This window comes from Ciconia boyciana, chromosome 9 (genome assembly GCF_034638445.1).
Source record: "Ciconia boyciana chromosome 9, ASM3463844v1, whole genome shotgun sequence".
Taxonomy (NCBI): domain Eukaryota; kingdom Metazoa; phylum Chordata; class Aves; order Ciconiiformes; family Ciconiidae; genus Ciconia; species Ciconia boyciana.
Genome location: NC_132942.1, coordinates 23,854,970 through 23,872,475, shown reverse-complemented (window position 1 = coordinate 23,872,475; position 17,506 = coordinate 23,854,970). Strand labels below are relative to the sequence as shown.

Here is a 17,506-nt window from a genome sequence, read left to right as displayed (position 1 = left end):
TGAGCAGGCAGATCAGCCTGCTGATCTGCAGAAGAGGAAGGGCACAAGGTCTTCACCACCCAACGCAGTCAGCATCTGCCAATGATAGTCCTGGTTGAATATCTGGCTTTTCCAAGATGACAGGAGACCAGGCTACTGGTATCTGAATGTCTCAGAAGGGGCACCAGGTCCCAGCTTTGTCATGGAAGGATATTCAGGACATGGAGAGAGCAGCTGTCCCCTTGCTCCCATCAGAAGATGGCTTCTATTGAAGCTTAGAAGCACAAAGGAGCTCCAGGCAAGCCACATCCCAAGATCATTCCCCAAAATACTGGGTCCCACATGCTGGAACATGCTGAGCATCACTGCAGCAGAACATCTTCCCCAGGAGTGGGGCAGAGGAAGACAGCCATGTGCACAAGCATTCCCTACCTGTTGTACAAGCTCAGACATGTCAGGATGTCCAGAGCAACCCATCTAGTCTGTCTTTCCTTCCAGAGGACATGGGCTGGGCATTTTCAGCTCTACCCTAGAGTACCAGGACCTTCCCAGAAAGAGGTGCTGGTGCTCCTCTCCATCCCTAGATCACCCTTGGGGAGTTGAAGCTCTTACCATGCTCTGTGGGTAATAGTAGGAGCTCTTTACCCCTGGCTCCAGAACACCACTTGATCTTTTCCTCTGCTCGCAGCTCCCCTTCCCAGCCCAGATGCTCCTGTGCTGTGCTGACATGGGCACCCAGGTGCCCTCCCAGTGACCATGTCCTGTGTGCTTTCACAGTGACAGCTTCTCCCATGGCTCTCGGCTAGCGGTCCTTGAGCAGTGTTGGCTGGTGGTCACCTCTGGGTCCAACCCTCTGCTCTAGACTGGGCCAGTTAGGCTGCTCAGGGCCATGCCCAGCTGAGATCAGAACACCTCCAAGGATGGAGACCCCACAGCCTCTCTGGGCACCTTTTCCAATGTTTGACCACACTTAAAGTGAGAAAGGTTGTCCTTAATTCGAGCTGGAGCTTCCTCTGCTCCATTGCCTCTTGCCCTCTCACTGTGACACCTCCTAAAAGGGTTTGGCTCAATCTTCTCCACACTCTTCCATCAGCTATTTGCAGACAGCAGTAAGGTCCCCCCTTGCTTTCTCTCTCCAGGCTGGGCACACCAGTCTCCCATGGCCTCTCCTCGCCTGTCTTGTGCTGCAGTGGGAACTATCCTGGGGGCCTCTGCTGGGCTCACGCTGGCATCTCACTGGTTTCTTGCACTGGGGAGGCAAGATGGGACCAGTTGGCCCTACAAGTGATCCCTGAGGAACATGAACAAACAGCATCAGTTAGACATTGTACTGCTGACCACGCTGAACACGGTGGCCCAGCCAATTTTCCATACACCCAATAATCCCCTTTCCAGCCCCCATGTCTTCAATTCTGCTATAAGGAGGCTACAGGAGACCATGTCAAAATCCTTGTTAAAGTCCAGATGAACATTCACTGCTCTCCCCTTGTCCACACAGCCAGCCACCTCCTTGGAGAATGTAATGGGGTAGTTCCCCAGATCTTCCTTCTTACCCTTGTTGAAGACGGGTGGGACATTTGCCTTTTTCCAGGTGTCATGAACCTCCCCAGATCACCAGAACTTTTCGAAGATAAGAGTGCAATGACATTGGCTGGTTTCCTCAGCACCTTCAGATGTTTCCCTCAGACTCTGCCATTAGGCTTGGGCCCTGGGAGGTCTGAAGACAGATGTCACCAGCCAAAATCAAGGCAAGAGCAGCTCTTTTCCCTGTCCTTTGCCACTAAGTCCTCTGCTCCATTAAGGAGCAGGCCTGCATTTTTCCAAAGACTTCCTGCTGCTGCTGAAGCCCTTCTTAATACAGAAGCTGTTCTTTTTGTCCTTCACCTGCTTCTCCAGGTCCAACTCCAGCTGGCTGGAGCTGGCACTCTCAACTCCCTCCCTGCACACTCAAGCAATGTCTGTTCCTTCAGTGCAGCCTGTCTGCCCTTCTACTTTCTATGCACTTTCTTTTTCCCTTCCTGCTTGTCCATGTTGGCTGCCTACCACACTTGCCTGACTTCCTGCTGAAGACCTCCTTGGATTTTGCGTATCTCTGGCACATAGTTCAGTCTGCTCTTAAACACATGCTCAGACCAGCAAATCCACCACAGCTCTTGCCCTCTTCCTCCTTGGACAGCAGCCCAAGCACCAGAGATGGCAGCCAGGTCAAGCAATTGGCTGAGGGTCCTTAGATCCATACTAAGCCCTGGCTTTGCACTCATGGTCCAGGACACAGGGCACAGCTTTTCCAGCTACTGATAATAGCACTGGGGTTGAGCAGAGATGTTCTGTCCACATTCAGGCTTGAGATGCTGCCCTGGATGTGTGCCCTCGGGAACAGGCTGGGACATTGCTGGGACATTGTATCTCTCCAGAGCAGCTCCACCAAAGGCAAACCAGAAGCCTGCAAGAGAGGCACACAAGCAGATACCTATCCAAGGCAGCAGCCCCAGCTCAAATCAAGTAAAATCCAGGCTGCATAAGAGGACTATTGACTGAGCAAGCACAAAGAAACCAGGTCAACTGAGCAGACCACAAAGTAACACACCAGGCTGAGGAAAAAAGGAGGATAGCCACAGGGTGACTGCTCCCATCTCTACTAAAACCTTACTTGGGTCTCTGGAGGAAGTTCAGAAAACAGCCCACAATAAATGACTAGGCCCACTCTACATGCAAGAACGCTACAGGTATCTATTGCATTAACTAAACAATGCTGCTTAGAAATCATTTCCTCAGATAAGCACACCAGAAGCCACCAGTGGTCCCCTTTGGAGACCAGCCTCATCTCCCAGGCCTGCTGCAGCAGTGGGCTGTGACTAGCAGGGCAGGAGCCACTGAGGAACACAACACACCACCAGCAGATCAAAGACTACTTGGGAGGAACCATACCTCTAGTCTTTGCACAAATACACCTCTCGGGCTCTCTTCCTTTCAGCCCACCACTGAGCTGTTCACACACAGCCATTTCCTCCAGCTCCTCTGAAGTTCAGGAGAGCCGGCAACACGTGCCTTGTGGTCACTCAGACCTGGGTACGACAGCACAAGCTGCTGCGCATGGAGGTCTTGCAGCAGTGCTCACGTGGACCAAGGGAGGCCTCTACTAGAGCACGCACAACAGCTCCTTGGTGCACCATCACAGGTCACCAGTTAAAACAAAGCCACTGCAAAATCTTTCACACCCCACTTGTCAGCACTGGGTTGAGCCACAGGGTTTAAGAGATGATAATGGTACTCCTTACAGATCCTGAGAACACCTGCAGTTTTCCATCTCACCACAAACCCTCCTTAGCTCTAGGCTTATGCAAAATTGCACCTCCTTTAGAGCACTGCCTCTATCTGAAGCATCTTTGGGCTTGTGAGTACACCAGCTCCTTGTCCAACTGGGAAAGCACTTCAGGATTTATCCACTTCTGCAGCCAGACCTGGCTCCTTCTCAGAGAAGCAGCCCTTACATTTACCTCTCCCACCTGCTGAAACAAGCCTCCATCCTGCTCAGAATTCCAGGCAACCTCCACATAGTTTTTCTTGGCAAGTTTAAGAAGGACCATCTCAGGACCAGAGATAATGTTTCACCAAATGTTTGGTGACTTAAGTCTATCAACTCTTGTGCTTTTTAAGATGTCCTTTTAAGTAAGTATTCATTTGTGCCATTTTGCCATTTGCAGTGACTCCGTTCTGAGGTCAGCTGTGCAAGGTACCATCCTGAACCTACACAGCATGCAGCTACCCTACTGCTTACTCTCAGTTGGCTCTCTAAGCTGCTTTCATGGGTAACTAAGAGAAGATACACCATGGAAACTCCACCTAAGTATCAGTCCCACTTCCCAGAATGAAATGGAAATAATATTCCTGCTATCTAAACCATCAGCTACAATCATTTAAACTTGCAGCCAAAACAAACAAAAGCAACAACTACTCCCACATTACTTCTTGCTCAAGCTGCAAATGCTGACATTCGTGAGTAACCCTCCTGGCACATTTTAAATCACCTCTCCACTGCATACTCCTCCACACGGTCCCAGCTGAGCAAGCAGCTTAAACCCCTGGTACACAATGGAGGTGCTGTAAGGAAATTGGGACCATGCACTGGCTTCACCACAGTAACGACCCTTGCTTACATGCACACTCACCTGGGGCCAGCACAGAGCAGCACACCGTGAGTTAATGTCACAGATAGCTACCTTGCCTCTGGCACAGGGTAGAGGAAACACCCGCAGCAAAAGAAGACCTAGTCCCTGTTACAGGCATGCAGCATCCTTCTAGGAGGAGCAGCTTTACACAGTCTGGAGATCACTGCCAGGTCACACCGTTAACATACACAAAAGAAAGCAGCCAGTGAGCACACATGTTAATCCATTATTATTTATTAGCTGTACAGCAGTATATTCTCCTTCCCAGCTTTCAAACCCCATTACATATTTTATAACAGTATTTTTTTTCCCATGTTGGCTTCCTAAAATAATGAAAAATATCACACAGTACAGCTAAGTACAAAAATGCATCAACCTAGAGTCTGATAGCTAAACTGATAGCTCTCTTAAAAGCGATACATAGAAGAAAAATTTGTTTGAAATCAGCAAGACTGAGGCTCTATAAAAAGCTTACATATTTTAACATGTGACAGTTCATATACAGGCATCATTTGTATTTCACATTATTCTTTTTTTGTCTTTATCAGAGATCCAAAATTGTATAATTACTGACCTATTAAAGTTTCCTGGCCCAGGTTTTGAGGGCTGCAGTGACCCACTTATAAATCACCACTTCTGCCTTAACATAGGATTCATAAACACAAAATACAACTACAAGATAGAGCAAAGAAAATGTAGTCATGAAATTAAAACTCAAGAAGGTTATTATACATGTTTCAAATGCCAGTTTTGTGTGCTTCAAAACCAGATTTCACATGTGGGTTTCTCTTGTTCTGCAAGCAATAGTCTGGGTACATCTCTTCTCTACGTGATTGGTTATCAACAGCTTTTCCAACATTTACACTCTATCAATTCTCTTGTCACTTAGTTTGAAAGGAATTAAAATACTGGGGTTTATTTGAACTGCATTTTTGCATACCTCTTAATTAATGGAAAAAGATTAAAATGTAAAAAAAGTTATTTACAAGCTTGACCATTACAGAAATGCTTTGCAGAAAGCAAAGCATATTAAGGACAGAAACCAGTTGGAGCATGCCAAAACTACCGTGTGCAGCCGACTTGGAGAACCGGAGCTAGTCAGTGGGGAAAAGCAAAAAAACATTTTAAAAGTCTAGAACCCTCCCAAGTCTGCATTTACAGTTAAAAACACTACTGAGAGAAGGAGGCTCAAGGACTCTGGGAACTGGAAGGGCAAGTCCGGAGTGGTTTACCATATACTCTAGTCAAGGCTTCCACTTTTGTATATTAAAACTCGGTGCATGTAAACACAGCCCTTCGGCCAGCTTTACAATGCAGTTCAGAGCAAAACTAAATCAAGCATCTCACAGGAAACCCTCAAGGACTTCAAAATATTTCCTAATGTTCCATGATCCTGTAATGCTAACATAAAACAGCAAGTTCTAGTTAAATCACATTCTAACATCATTTTTAAGTTTTATTTCCCAGTATGTTTGGTAAAATGGTCTAAAATGATGCATTTCCCAAAGCCAAGAAAAAGGTAAAAGGAAAAATAGATTTGAGCCGCTTAAACACAGCCCAGGCCAGTTCAGTCAGCCAGCGTGGTTTTCCTCCATCACCGGTCCATCATGCTGAGAATCATCTCAGGAGTGAGGTCTCCATTGGGAGCTTCCACTACAGCAGGCTGAGCTTCCTCCTCTTCCTCTACTGTTTCCACATCAGGTTCTTTCTTTACTTCAACTATAATATTTTCAATTTCACCAGTGTTCTGGTCTTCAACCTGAATGATTGCTGCAGCTGGAAGGGCAGAAAACAAAGGGGGAGGGGGGAAATGACATTTTTTTTTTTACTGTTTCCAGAGCTGGCCTGCATGCCTCACCAGGTAACTTTTCAGTAGATACTTAAGACTCTTCCACGGAAAGTGAAGGGGGCCCACAACTCACATTCCCACATTAGTGGGGAGCGATTCAACCTGCCTCATTCACCCAAGTATCAAGCATCTATTTCCTTGCCCTTGTATGAAGATGTGCTACCACTACAACAGTTCCAGTATGCCTTTTGATATTAAGACATTACTCAAACAATGGATTTTGTAGAGTAATCAACAAACAAGACCGTATCAATGTATGGGCATAAGGCAAAACTTCAAATTCAGGGGAATCCAGTGATGCTAGTGACGAATTCAGCATAAAATGTTTCTACAGGCTGTAATTCTAGGAAGGACAAAGGCCACATTTGTAGCACTGAGCAGACAGGCAAGCCACTGGGGAAGCCATTACCCCTTGAAGGAGCAAATTTGCCCTTCCTGCTTTGTTCCTAGAATTTATTTACTTAGACTTTGCACAGTTACCGATGCCTATTCTTACAGAGAAAACTTTACAGAGTTGAAACGACATCTGCACTGATGCTATGCTCAGAACTACAGGCGAGAAGCATGTTCATTTGTGGTAATACCTACAAAAGTCTACATAGGTAAGAATATCATGGTGACTGTACTAACAGTTGCTTTACCAGGAACTGTACATTAGTAGAGACACTGTAACTGGTGCAAAAAGGAGTAGTTTGCACATCTATAAAATGGAATAATATTAAAGAAAAAATAATGTCCTCTCCTTTTAGCACAGTCTGAAGTGACTATGTTCCCTCATGACCAGGAAACCCTTGCAACAAATTTCACGCAAAAGGTGAGTTCTTAGCAAAGTAGAAACAAGTACAGTTATCTACTTTTTAAATAAGCTCACTTGAGGGGAGCAGTTCTCCTACAAGAACTGCCAAATCCAAGGAAAAAGCAGCTCAAGCAAGCAGTGTAACATAAGCTTCAATTAGTGACTTACGCTGGGATTGTTTTGGTTGGGTGGCAGCTTTGCCTGGTGGTCTTCCTCTTCGTTTCTTACTGGGAGGTGGTGCAGGAGCCTCTTGCTCGACTTCTGGTTCAGCCTCAATTTCTACTGCTGTCTCCTCCTCATCTTCATTATCATCCAAATCTGGTTCAGCATTTTCCTCTGTAAGAAACATTATATCAGGTAAGTCTTCAGTTTAAACTAAGAATGAAACACATCCATCTACAGAGAACTACCATCAAATCCTCATCCAAAGGAGTCAACTCTGATGAGAAAGACAACAAACAAGGCCTTTGTTGAGAGGCTGGTGGCACAGACCGTTAGTCTGTTACCCTCACATTAGAGAGAAGTTGTCCTTCAGAAAGCAAAAGGAAACAAAATTATGTTAGGTTACGTGATAAAAGCTCTTCTGCACATCTACAGAGGAGCTCAGAGAGACAATGGCAGGAAGGGGACCAAATAATACACTGCTGGGCTACTCCCAGGCCCATCAGAGGAGCCATCAGCCCATCAAAGTTCCACCTGCACAACCCACAGAAGCACAGAGGTACACAATGGAAGGTGGGAACCCAAATCAATGACTTCTGAGGAACAAACATCTTGTCCAGGCAACTCCTAGGAGAGCCATCAGACCCAGCGTCCAGGTGTGAAACCCACCATAATGAGCCATCAGAAGCAGCTCTCTAGATCACCTTTCAGACTAAGGGGTACAGAGGAATTGCTGGCTGGGCATGGGACACAACAGGATGTAGGGGAAAGGCAGTTTTGGATCAGACAGGACTACTTACAGGATGCTTAGGTGAGGGGCTGAGGTGATTTGGAGAGGAATAAGTGTGGGGAAAATAGAGGGGCAAGAGGATAAAAGAGGTCAGTTGCATGTAAATAGTGGTAGCAGCCCCTACAGTATCTCTATGAAACACTAGAACTCAAGAGGGATCCAAGAGCGAGTCTCCTAGCCCTCAAGAAGTGGCAATGCTATACTTCAGTCTTTCTCTGTTAAGCAGATAGAAAACCAGGGTAGCAGCTCACAGACACCGGGACTTATGTCCAAGACCTCAAAATCTCAAGTTGAATATGGCAGAACCACACAAAACTGGGGAGTTCTTAAGCATTACAGGCAAGCACAGGTCTGCAGACCACTCACCATGCTTTCCAGGGCCATCAACACACAGTTTACCAACCAGTGACCAAGAGGATCTTCCCCAAGACCTCTCTTCAGAGGCAGGACAGGTCTAATGCCCTATATTTTATGAGGCCCTGTCTACTCAAAGGATTTATGATGGCACCTCCCATACACATCAACTCTTTGCACCTCACTGCATTTTGGAGCCGATTCCAATCCAACAGTCCTCATGGCAAGCTGTGGGGTTTTTGCAACTTTCAAGTTAACTGAGCTTACTGCTCTACACTTCATTCTTCAGAACACTCCTTAAAGTTTCTAGGTTAGCACCATCAATATGTTCAGAATGCCCCGGGCAAAACCAAAGCAGACAAAAAGCAGTAAGAGATGTAGAATAGGATAATATTGTTTGGACAGCAAAATGATTGCCCCTAAATTTGTAAGGGTGTACACTGCATAGAAGAGTGGCTTCACTCATGAGCAAAAGGGCCATTGCATAAGGCATACTTCTGTTTATGTGACTAAAGGGGGAAAAAAAAAAAACAAAACCAAAAAAACCCCACCAAAACAAACTGTCCCTTACATACACTGAGGCACATATATGCTGCATTATTTTACACAGTCACTCAAGGAATATTCCCCAAGCCAAATTTCTTTCATTTATTGGATTTCTCAGGTCCCACCTTTTTAGAGCTTCTTTACCTTCCACCCTCCATTCGATCTCTATCAACTAACTGTCTAATGTTCGGCAGACAGGCCAGATGAGAGACAAAACTATCATTTGCTATTTAGTATTTTTTCCATTAGCACAAGACAGGTCTGTCACAGCTTTGCTCACCATTTTTAGATATTTAACAGTTGCCAAAACTAATGAAACTGCAGATCTAGAGATAAAAACACCACCGAATAATACATTTCTCCTGAGAATCTGGTTAGGACCTCTTTCTTACCACTACTCAGCTCATGCTAGTCAATTCTTCATGTCTATCTAACAACTCCTGAGGAAGTCAACCCAGACTTATCAACTCATCTGAAGCTGAAGGGATTCTCTCAGTTACAGAGTATGAGCCACAATCAGACAGTGCTCATCATCAGTTCACCCAACAAGCATAACTTTTGACCAGCTTCCCCAAAACACTCTTTTGAACCCAGACCATATCAACTAAATAAAATTTGGGGTTTTAGAACAGGCTAAACTCCCAGGAAGCCTACAAATCTGATATTAAAAATTAGATACTCCAGAATCCCACATTTTTAATTACCTTCCATCAAAGCAGTTATTTTACTCTGCCTCCACAATCTTTTCACATTTTAAATGAAAATTTAGTTACACATGCTTTATTCAACTGATGGTAACACATTTTTTCAAATATCTATACAAACATGAGTTTAAGCACTTATTTCTATAGTTTTTGCAATCAAGGTTTGCACAATCCGTTTGACCATACTCATCCTATAAAACCTGTCTGCCACGTAAGAATTTCAGATACACATTCTCTAGCCAGAAAGATCCCTGTTCTCCCAACCTACACCCCTTGATTAATTACATAAAGCACTCCAGATAAAAGACTGATCAGCAACACTGCTTTTGCAAAATCATCTTTGCACTGGATTGTCTTGAGACTCTACTTGGATTTTCCTGCTGAAGACATGACTAAGTTTCCCTCTAACTGGGGGGGGGAGGACTATGAGTTTTTCCTTCACAAATAATACTGCAGTGAAGGTGATCACTATCTGCTGCAACAATTTCTGTCATCTCCCTGTTCTGGAGAAGCTTACAGACAGTAGCCACCCTATTACAAATTGCACCTAACCCATCTTCTGGCACATTGTCCAGGAAGTCACAGCCCCTCAAAAACCATCTTCTCAATACCAGCATACATGCAAATACATCTGTGAAGTGGAAGACACCACCAGCTCCTTGACCCTTTAATTGTCTCAGCAAGCCCTTCATAACAGTCCATAAATTGCCAAGCACTATCTCCACCATCCCCTTGGATGCTGCCAGCCTTCCCCGACAGAAGCAGCCAAGCTATTCAGCAGTGGGGTTGTCTGGACATGCCACATGCTACCCAGTAGCAGTGAAGCAGGAGCATGTACCACTTCATAGCAGTGCATGACAGAAACGGTTTCTTTTGGGACACTGAAAACGTTACCAGAAAATTTCACACACAGAACAGCAGGCAGGACAGGAACTGTGCAGCCTAGGCAAGGGGCAGACAGTGTTTTTTCAACTCCTCAGTCTTGGAAGAGGCCCGGGACAGCAGAATCTATACTACCCCTCACAGGCAGTTACCTCTTTACTTGGTCATGTACTATCATTTTTTGCTTGCCAATTAGATAAAAGCCTTTGAAGTGCCAGAACAAGCCTGCAGAACAGGCAAACTAACAGCTAACACACACAGTGAATCACAGGCCTGTAATTCTCAGAACGTACTGAGCTGTTCTTACCACTATCAGAGGAATCGTCTTTCTTAGACCGCATCTTTCTCTTTCGGCCACGTTTGCCCTTCTTTGTCTCTCCTCCATTCTCTCCTTCCCCACCGTCTAGGCCAGAGCAGTTATCAGCATGTCTGGCCATTGTGTTCTACCCAGTGAAAGAGAAAAAAAACACAACAAAAATTACAACATACATTGAATTCAAGATCAGATATCCTGGCTCTGTATTTTCAAACACATTTCTGGTAACTTATGGTGGTGGTTTGTTTTTTTTTAAAGGAAGACTATTTAGGGGAAATGGGTAAATTTCATTAACTTTCATGAATAAAGTTGCATTTTCACATTGCTCATGATGTCAATGCTAGTATGTGCTAGTACTAATGCTGAATTATACCAGGTCTCCCCCCTTCTCTTTTCCTCTCAGAAAGAAGTGCTCTATTTAAAAGATCAGTATTGTGCCCTGTACCTCACCCACCTTTCCTTTTGGGTAAAAATGTTCCCCTCCCCTTGGCTAAAAACCTCATTCCACCCCAAAACCCCACAATTCAAAACAGTATATTCCCTTACCCTGCGAGTGAATGTTTTGCCACACTTGGAACAGACAAAGGCAGCAGGGACAAAGTTGGGATCATGATATCGTTTGAAGTGCATATCAAGGAGCTGTTTCTGACGGAAGGTTTTATCGCAATGGCTACAGGCATAAGGCTTTTCTCCAGTATGGGTCCGTTTATGCATGACCATGTGCCGCTCCTGACAGGGACAAGCAAGACAGAAAGGGAACTTGAGAACTCAAACATATGGATACAAAAGAGAGAATTTTCAGCTAAAAGGAGGCCAAAACTTTATCCTTAATATCAAGGAAAGGATGATTCTGCAGGAATGTGAGGAATGAGGAAGATCTTAACTGATGGCATATTCAGTCCTAGCTACTTCCATCCTATATGGACCCTTATCCCTTTGTCAACAGATACATCAGGCTTGTGACTTAGAAGGTACTTCTCTACAGGGGAGCACTACACCAAGAAGCAAAGGCCACTGAACTTTCCTTCACACCCTTCAAAAGATTTAGAGAGCTAATTTGACCTTGACAGCTGGTCAAACTTAACAGCTAAGATTTCCACCTCATATTTTTAGTTCCTGTTCTAATGCTCATAAGGGGCACCGGTCCCACCAGCTTACCTGTCTGCATGCATAATCGCACTGGTCACACTTGAAGCGCTTCTCATTCTTATGAGACTTTTGATGTTGTATGAGGGCATACCGCTCATGAAACACAGCATCACAATAGCGACACTTCTTGCCCTGTTCAATGTAGGAATGCTGCTTTCGCAAATGGACACCTAGGAGCAAAAGAATCAGAAGCTTTTATCATCATGGCTTTTCAAGCATGAAAGACTAGCCTACAGTCCCCTTAGCAATCTTCCCTCCACATACTCTTGAGCTCAAGCCAAAAACCTGAAATAGTTAATTCAGGATTCAACTAAAAAACCTAGAAGACTCTTAATTAAAAGCAATCAGAACAATTTCTAGACAGAAGAGTATTGCAGAAAAACTCCATTAAGTTTTTCCATGGGATTCTAGATTTGGTTATTAGTCACAATCTGTGCTGATACAGTACAATTGCATTTGATAACATACGATGGTCAAACCAAAGTGTCTTATGGACTGTTATGTTTAAGACTACTCCAAATTGCCTGGATACAGCCAAAAGCCAGGTAATACACTGGGGGAAAACAGGATTTTCTGCAGGATTAGAAGTCAAAGTGACAGGGCTAGAAGGCAACACGGATACCAGCAGATAATCCCCGACAGAAGTTCTAGTCACTTCTTTAAAATCCTCCAACTAAGAGCATACCACAGCTGCATGAAGTAGCTTAGGGTAGACTAAAGCACTATTAGAATAAAAATTCTTCATAGCTAACATCAGTTTTCCTCTGTTGTAAATCAGCTCGTTTGCTCCTGACATCAACTGACTGCCATCCTCTCAAACCGCCTCTTGCTGTAGCACTTTACACTTGTCTTTATTGGAAGGGAGCCTGCCTTCCCATTACTTGGGTGATGTTCATACACAGAAAGTTCTGCCAAATCGTGGCTTCTTCCTTCTCCTCAGCTACTCTGGGCATGATACTATTTTTCACCTTCTTGTTGAACATAAATGAGAGCTTGCCTGCTGGAATCACACTGGGTACTGCTCACTAGATCAAGACTCTCCTACTGCAAGAACTGAGGACTTTTATGACAACTCAGTCTCTCCTACCTTGTCTGTGGCACACAACTCCACATCCTGGAAAATTAAACTATTTGGTCTCAAACCTTTTAGCTTGATGAAAGTATCTCCACATGCAACTTAATGGCCTCCAAGGTGAAGGAGGTCAAGCCAAGCAATCTTTTAGTTTTTCAGATGCCAATCCATATGCAGTTGTAATCTCAATCCAAGTTCAATAAATGCCTTGCATCTATGGGCCTGAAAACAGTAACTTGCCTTGTATGCTTGGAAAACATGCTACATTTTCAAATAATGAAAATAAACTGAAAATTCTTATACTCTGCAGCAGTGATTGTAAGCTAAAAGTGTGTATTACCAGCCGCATATCTAAGCCTGTGCTTCATGTTGTACAGTTATCAGAAGTATTAGGTTGGGAAAGAAAAAAAAAGACAGACAGCCGTTGGGTTGGTTATGTGAACTCTAATTCTGGGAAGTGTTTTGTAGAATCTTTACCAAATGGCCACTTTTGAGATACATACCCAAGTCACTCTTTCTCGCTATAACAGTATCACAGTGAGGACAGTGAAATTTGGCCACGTTCTCAGTGTGCTTCTGCAAAATGTGCATCTTCATGGTACCACTCTGAGTGAAGCGAGCATGGCAGATGTAACATTCATATGGCTTCTCTCCTTCAGTAGCAGGAGGAAAAAATAGCACAAGTACTTTTATTAAAAAGAAATCTCACCAAGAAGCCCCAAACAAAACAACCTCCCAGAAACTTGCAACAGACAGCTAGTTCATAGAAATAGTAACTCTAGAAAGAGCTCAATGGTGTATTTTTCTCTAGAAGTTTTAGCTCCAGTATGCATCTTTCCACAAAGAGACTCGAGTTCAATCTCTAAGCAAATGAGTTAAATTATCCTTACTTTGAGAAATGCAGGGAAGACCTACACACAGGCTGCCAGAAGACAGCAAGTGGCATCAGGTTTTTTGGGGGTGGGGGTTCTGAATGCTCATGTATACATGCAAGGGCATTTTCTTCCCCTTCCATTTTAGCAATATGATTAATTTGGCACTCTAGTAACATTCTGTGCTAAAACCATCCCTATTTCTATTGGAAGAAAAAAATGTAGGATATTTACGAACTAACATGTATGAGATGCTTTTGCAACTCCACTCAAGCATGAAACTGTAAATGCCTATAAAGTTCAACTGGAAGTGGAACACTGATAATAGAAGTTTCTTCTCTTCATACTAGAAGAAGTGCCTGTATATTATCACCTCACAGTCAAACTGGAAATCAGAATCCTCCAAGCTCATTTCTCAGTGCAGTAATTACTATCAGGTTATGAATTTACTAGTGCTTACAAATCATTGTGCATTCTCTTCAACTACAGACTTTATAAAGGTTTTATATTAAACTACAAAATAATGTTTCTTTTGCTGTTTAAGTGTTAGCACACACTGTACACAGCCTCAGCACTCTGACACTAAAACATAAAAAAAAAAAAATCACACTAAAAGAACATGGCATCAATACCAGAGTGGGTCCTCATGTGCCTCTTCAGTTTGTAGGTATCCCTGCTGGCATAGCTGCACAAGCTGCACTGGAACGGACGTTCTCCAGTGTGAGAACGAATGTGGCGTTTCAATTTGCTAACCTGGAAATCAAGAGCAAGACTGAAGTTAGCATAGATGAGCAGGTTAGATTGCCAAAAGTACAAGAAATCAGTCAAGAGTTTAAGGTAGTCTATTTTTATTTTTATCTTGCCACTAAAACAAGCATGTTCCAATGCCATTCTCGCACTGCACATAGGCACTTGCTCCTGCCCACTCCACCTCCCAACCTCATTCTCAGTCTTGCTTGAAGCTTCTTCCCACTTTCAGTGCAGCCTGGTTTAGCCTTGTGCTCACCTTACTGTTATCAACCATCTCAGCATCTGAAGACACGCTAAAATTTGAAAGCATCCTGGAGAGACACAAGAAAATGTTCTGGGAAAGCACGCACCCAAGAAACATTGCAGGGGGTTACTGTCCCCCGTACAGTGTATTTTTCTCCACAGGGTGCTTTCTTGGGTCCTCTCCAGTTACTTTGAGAGGGATAAGATAAATCAATTTCTTGCTAAGAGCAACAAAAATCTAATCCTGCAATCAACAGGGTGACTTAATTCCCTTCCTCTCCTGCTTTTATCTAGAAGGCACAAACCCAGCTTAAAGGTCAGCATGAACACAAGTGTTAAGGTATTTTCTACTCCAGCCTGACCACACTGCTTAATCACCAACCTATGTCTACAAAACACAGCACAAGCTCACACAAGGACCAACCTGGTTATTCTCTCCTAATTTATACTGTGAAAACCACTGCCACACAATTTATTCAGCACTCAAACCACAGGGCCTGGAATTACAGTACTGCAGCCACAGTGTGGGTAGAAAAAAAAAAGGCCGAAGTCCCTACTCAACCTCTCCCCACTATAGCCTTCTTCCACTGCAGACATCCCATTTTTTTTTTAAATTATGTTGCTCGTCATCTTGCTCAAATTTCCTATCACAATATAAAAGTTGTCCTGTAGCATAAGTAGCATAGGGGAGAGCATTCAAGGAAGCTTAATTTGCTTGAGCAAATTAGACAGTCACCCAACATTAGCAAAGCTACTTTTCACCAATATTGAGGCAAAGGCTCATTAATTTTGGCTACAGTCACCTTAATGGCATAAACAGATAATGTGCAGAATGCACATTTCTAAAACAGGAGGACACCTCTAGTCTGAAAGTACATCCTACTGCAGCAGGAGATGGCTGCCTCCTTCAACATGGAGCACGCTACAATTCCTGCAATCATCTTAAAGGCCAAATAATTTAAGGAACAATGACAACAACTATTGTCTCCAAAGAGGAAATGGATATCACCTAGGATTTCTGTGCATAAATGCTCTCATATTTTTTTCTCATTAACTGAGGAAACCCCACCATTTGCTTCCGAGAGCAGACCTGATTTGTAACTTTTTTGCTCAGAGCCTTTTAAACAAATGGCCAAAGAGGAAATGCCTAAGAATAGAGTTTATAACAGATGGTGAACAAGCTTTGAAGCATACAAGGAAGTATTCAGTGCTGTAACAATTAACTAACATACCTCCACACTAGCATAATCACACATTGAACATTTGAATGGTTTCTCATGGGTATGTTTGTAGCGGCGATGCCGAACCAACTCTCCACTAGTCACAAAGGCCATGTCGCAGTCTGGGCACTTGTGAGGGCGAGTACCTAATCATTTGCAGCAAAACAGGAAGATGATGACATTCAGGTTTAGTGGCAAAAGAAAATATGGGACAGCTTTTTTTTTTTTTTTTTTAAGTGAATTAACAACATTGCTTTCATGTTCTGATAGATTAGAGCAACAAATAGTACACAGGAGTCACAACTTTTTTTATACATAACTAATGGACTGAAGATCTTAGAGAATTAATATCCTTTCAATGAGGAAACAAACTCCCTTATTTTTGTATCACTTAGTTATTTACAAATTTCAAACCATCCAGTTAGACATAATGTAGGTAGGCAGAGAACATGAGGAATATGACCCTTTTTTTTTTGGCAGAAAAGTCACAAAAAGCTTAATTACAGTTCAATTACCTGTACTTCTATACCAGAAACTTATGTAAGGAGAAACAGAAGTGTGCTACAGTTCCTAGTCATAAGTTTTATTGGTCCAGTTCATAATCTATTCCTTGGGGTTTGATTTTTTTGTTGTTATTGTTGGTTTGTTTTGTGGGGGTGTGTGTGGTGGGTTTTTTTGTTGTTGTTGTTTGTGGGGTTTTTTTGGTGTTTTTTTGTTTGTTTGGGTTTTGTTTTTTTTTTTTTTTAAACTATTTTCAACTCCCTTGTGTTTCACTCCAGCCTCATTCTCATCTTACTTTTCTGCAAGCAGCAGCAGCAACAAAGCTTGGAACACAACTACTAATGCCCAAGACAAATGGAACATTTTGTATAACTTCAGTTAATTTCAGATCAAGCCCCGGATCAGCTTTATACTTATGTACAGGATGAACTTTGCACCTGACCTGGCCATGCAGAAAACTGTGTTCAAATGAGAAATGAACAGCAGCACTGCATAGTTTCTTCCTTTTTAGCTTGTTCTGTATGTGGAAATACAGATTCAAGATAGAAAAATGGGGTGGATCTATCTATTCTAAAGACAGAGCAGATCCTACAAAAACAACGTACGCAAAAGCAAGAGTACCTGTGTGAGTGTTAAGGTGGTTCCTCAGCAACGTGACTGTCCGAAAAGCCCTGCCACAGAGATGGCACTTATGTGGTCTTTCATCAGTGTGGCTTTTCATGTGACGGTCCAAGTTTGAACGACGTGGACAAGTGTAACTGCACAGTTCACACTGGAATGTCTTCTTTACACCTAGCCATGAAGGAAATCATCTTTACTCTTGACAGTACTGTGGTCTACTGCATAACATAAGAGATCAGCAGGGAAAAGGAAAGATTCGTGGAGGTGTAACTACTACAAGGAACCATCATGTACCATTTAATCCAACTGCATATCCTTAGAACAGTCATTGCCTACAGCTGGCTTGGCTTCAGTTTTCATTAGAATGCCAGCACTAAATGTTCCTTCTCCACTCTAAAAAGGGTTCCTCAATTTACAGTTCTAAGAAAAGTCAAACATACCTATTGCTGTATTTTGCACCATCTACCTTACCCAGCAATTGGTTAGGGAAAACCCACAGAACTAATTATACCGTTGGTTCCTTATATAAAC

General features: G+C 43.3%; 1 protein-coding gene across 17 annotated transcripts in view; it reads right to left on the bottom strand.

Moving 5' to 3' along the window:
* Positions 1-4,364: 4,364 nt before the first annotated feature.
* Positions 4,365-17,506, bottom strand: part of CTCF (CCCTC-binding factor) — a 37,203-nt gene continuing 24,061 nt past the window's right edge. For all 17 annotated transcript variants that reach the window (XM_072872889.1, XM_072872873.1, XM_072872874.1 and 14 more), the window contains 9 exons: positions 16,976-17,146; positions 15,866-15,999; positions 14,273-14,393; positions 13,272-13,421; positions 11,706-11,866; positions 11,094-11,276; positions 10,539-10,674; positions 6,962-7,129; positions 4,365-5,924 (listed from right to left, as the gene is read on the bottom strand). In XM_072872889.1, coding sequence (XP_072728990.1) covers positions 5,743-5,924; positions 6,962-7,129; positions 10,539-10,674; positions 11,094-11,276; positions 11,706-11,866; positions 13,272-13,421; positions 14,273-14,393; positions 15,866-15,999; positions 16,976-17,146 — 1,406 coding nt within the window. In that variant the 3' untranslated portion in view covers positions 4,365-5,742. The remainder of the gene's footprint in view (positions 5,925-6,961; positions 7,130-10,538; positions 10,675-11,093; positions 11,277-11,705; positions 11,867-13,271; positions 13,422-14,272; positions 14,394-15,865; positions 16,000-16,975; positions 17,147-17,506) is intronic.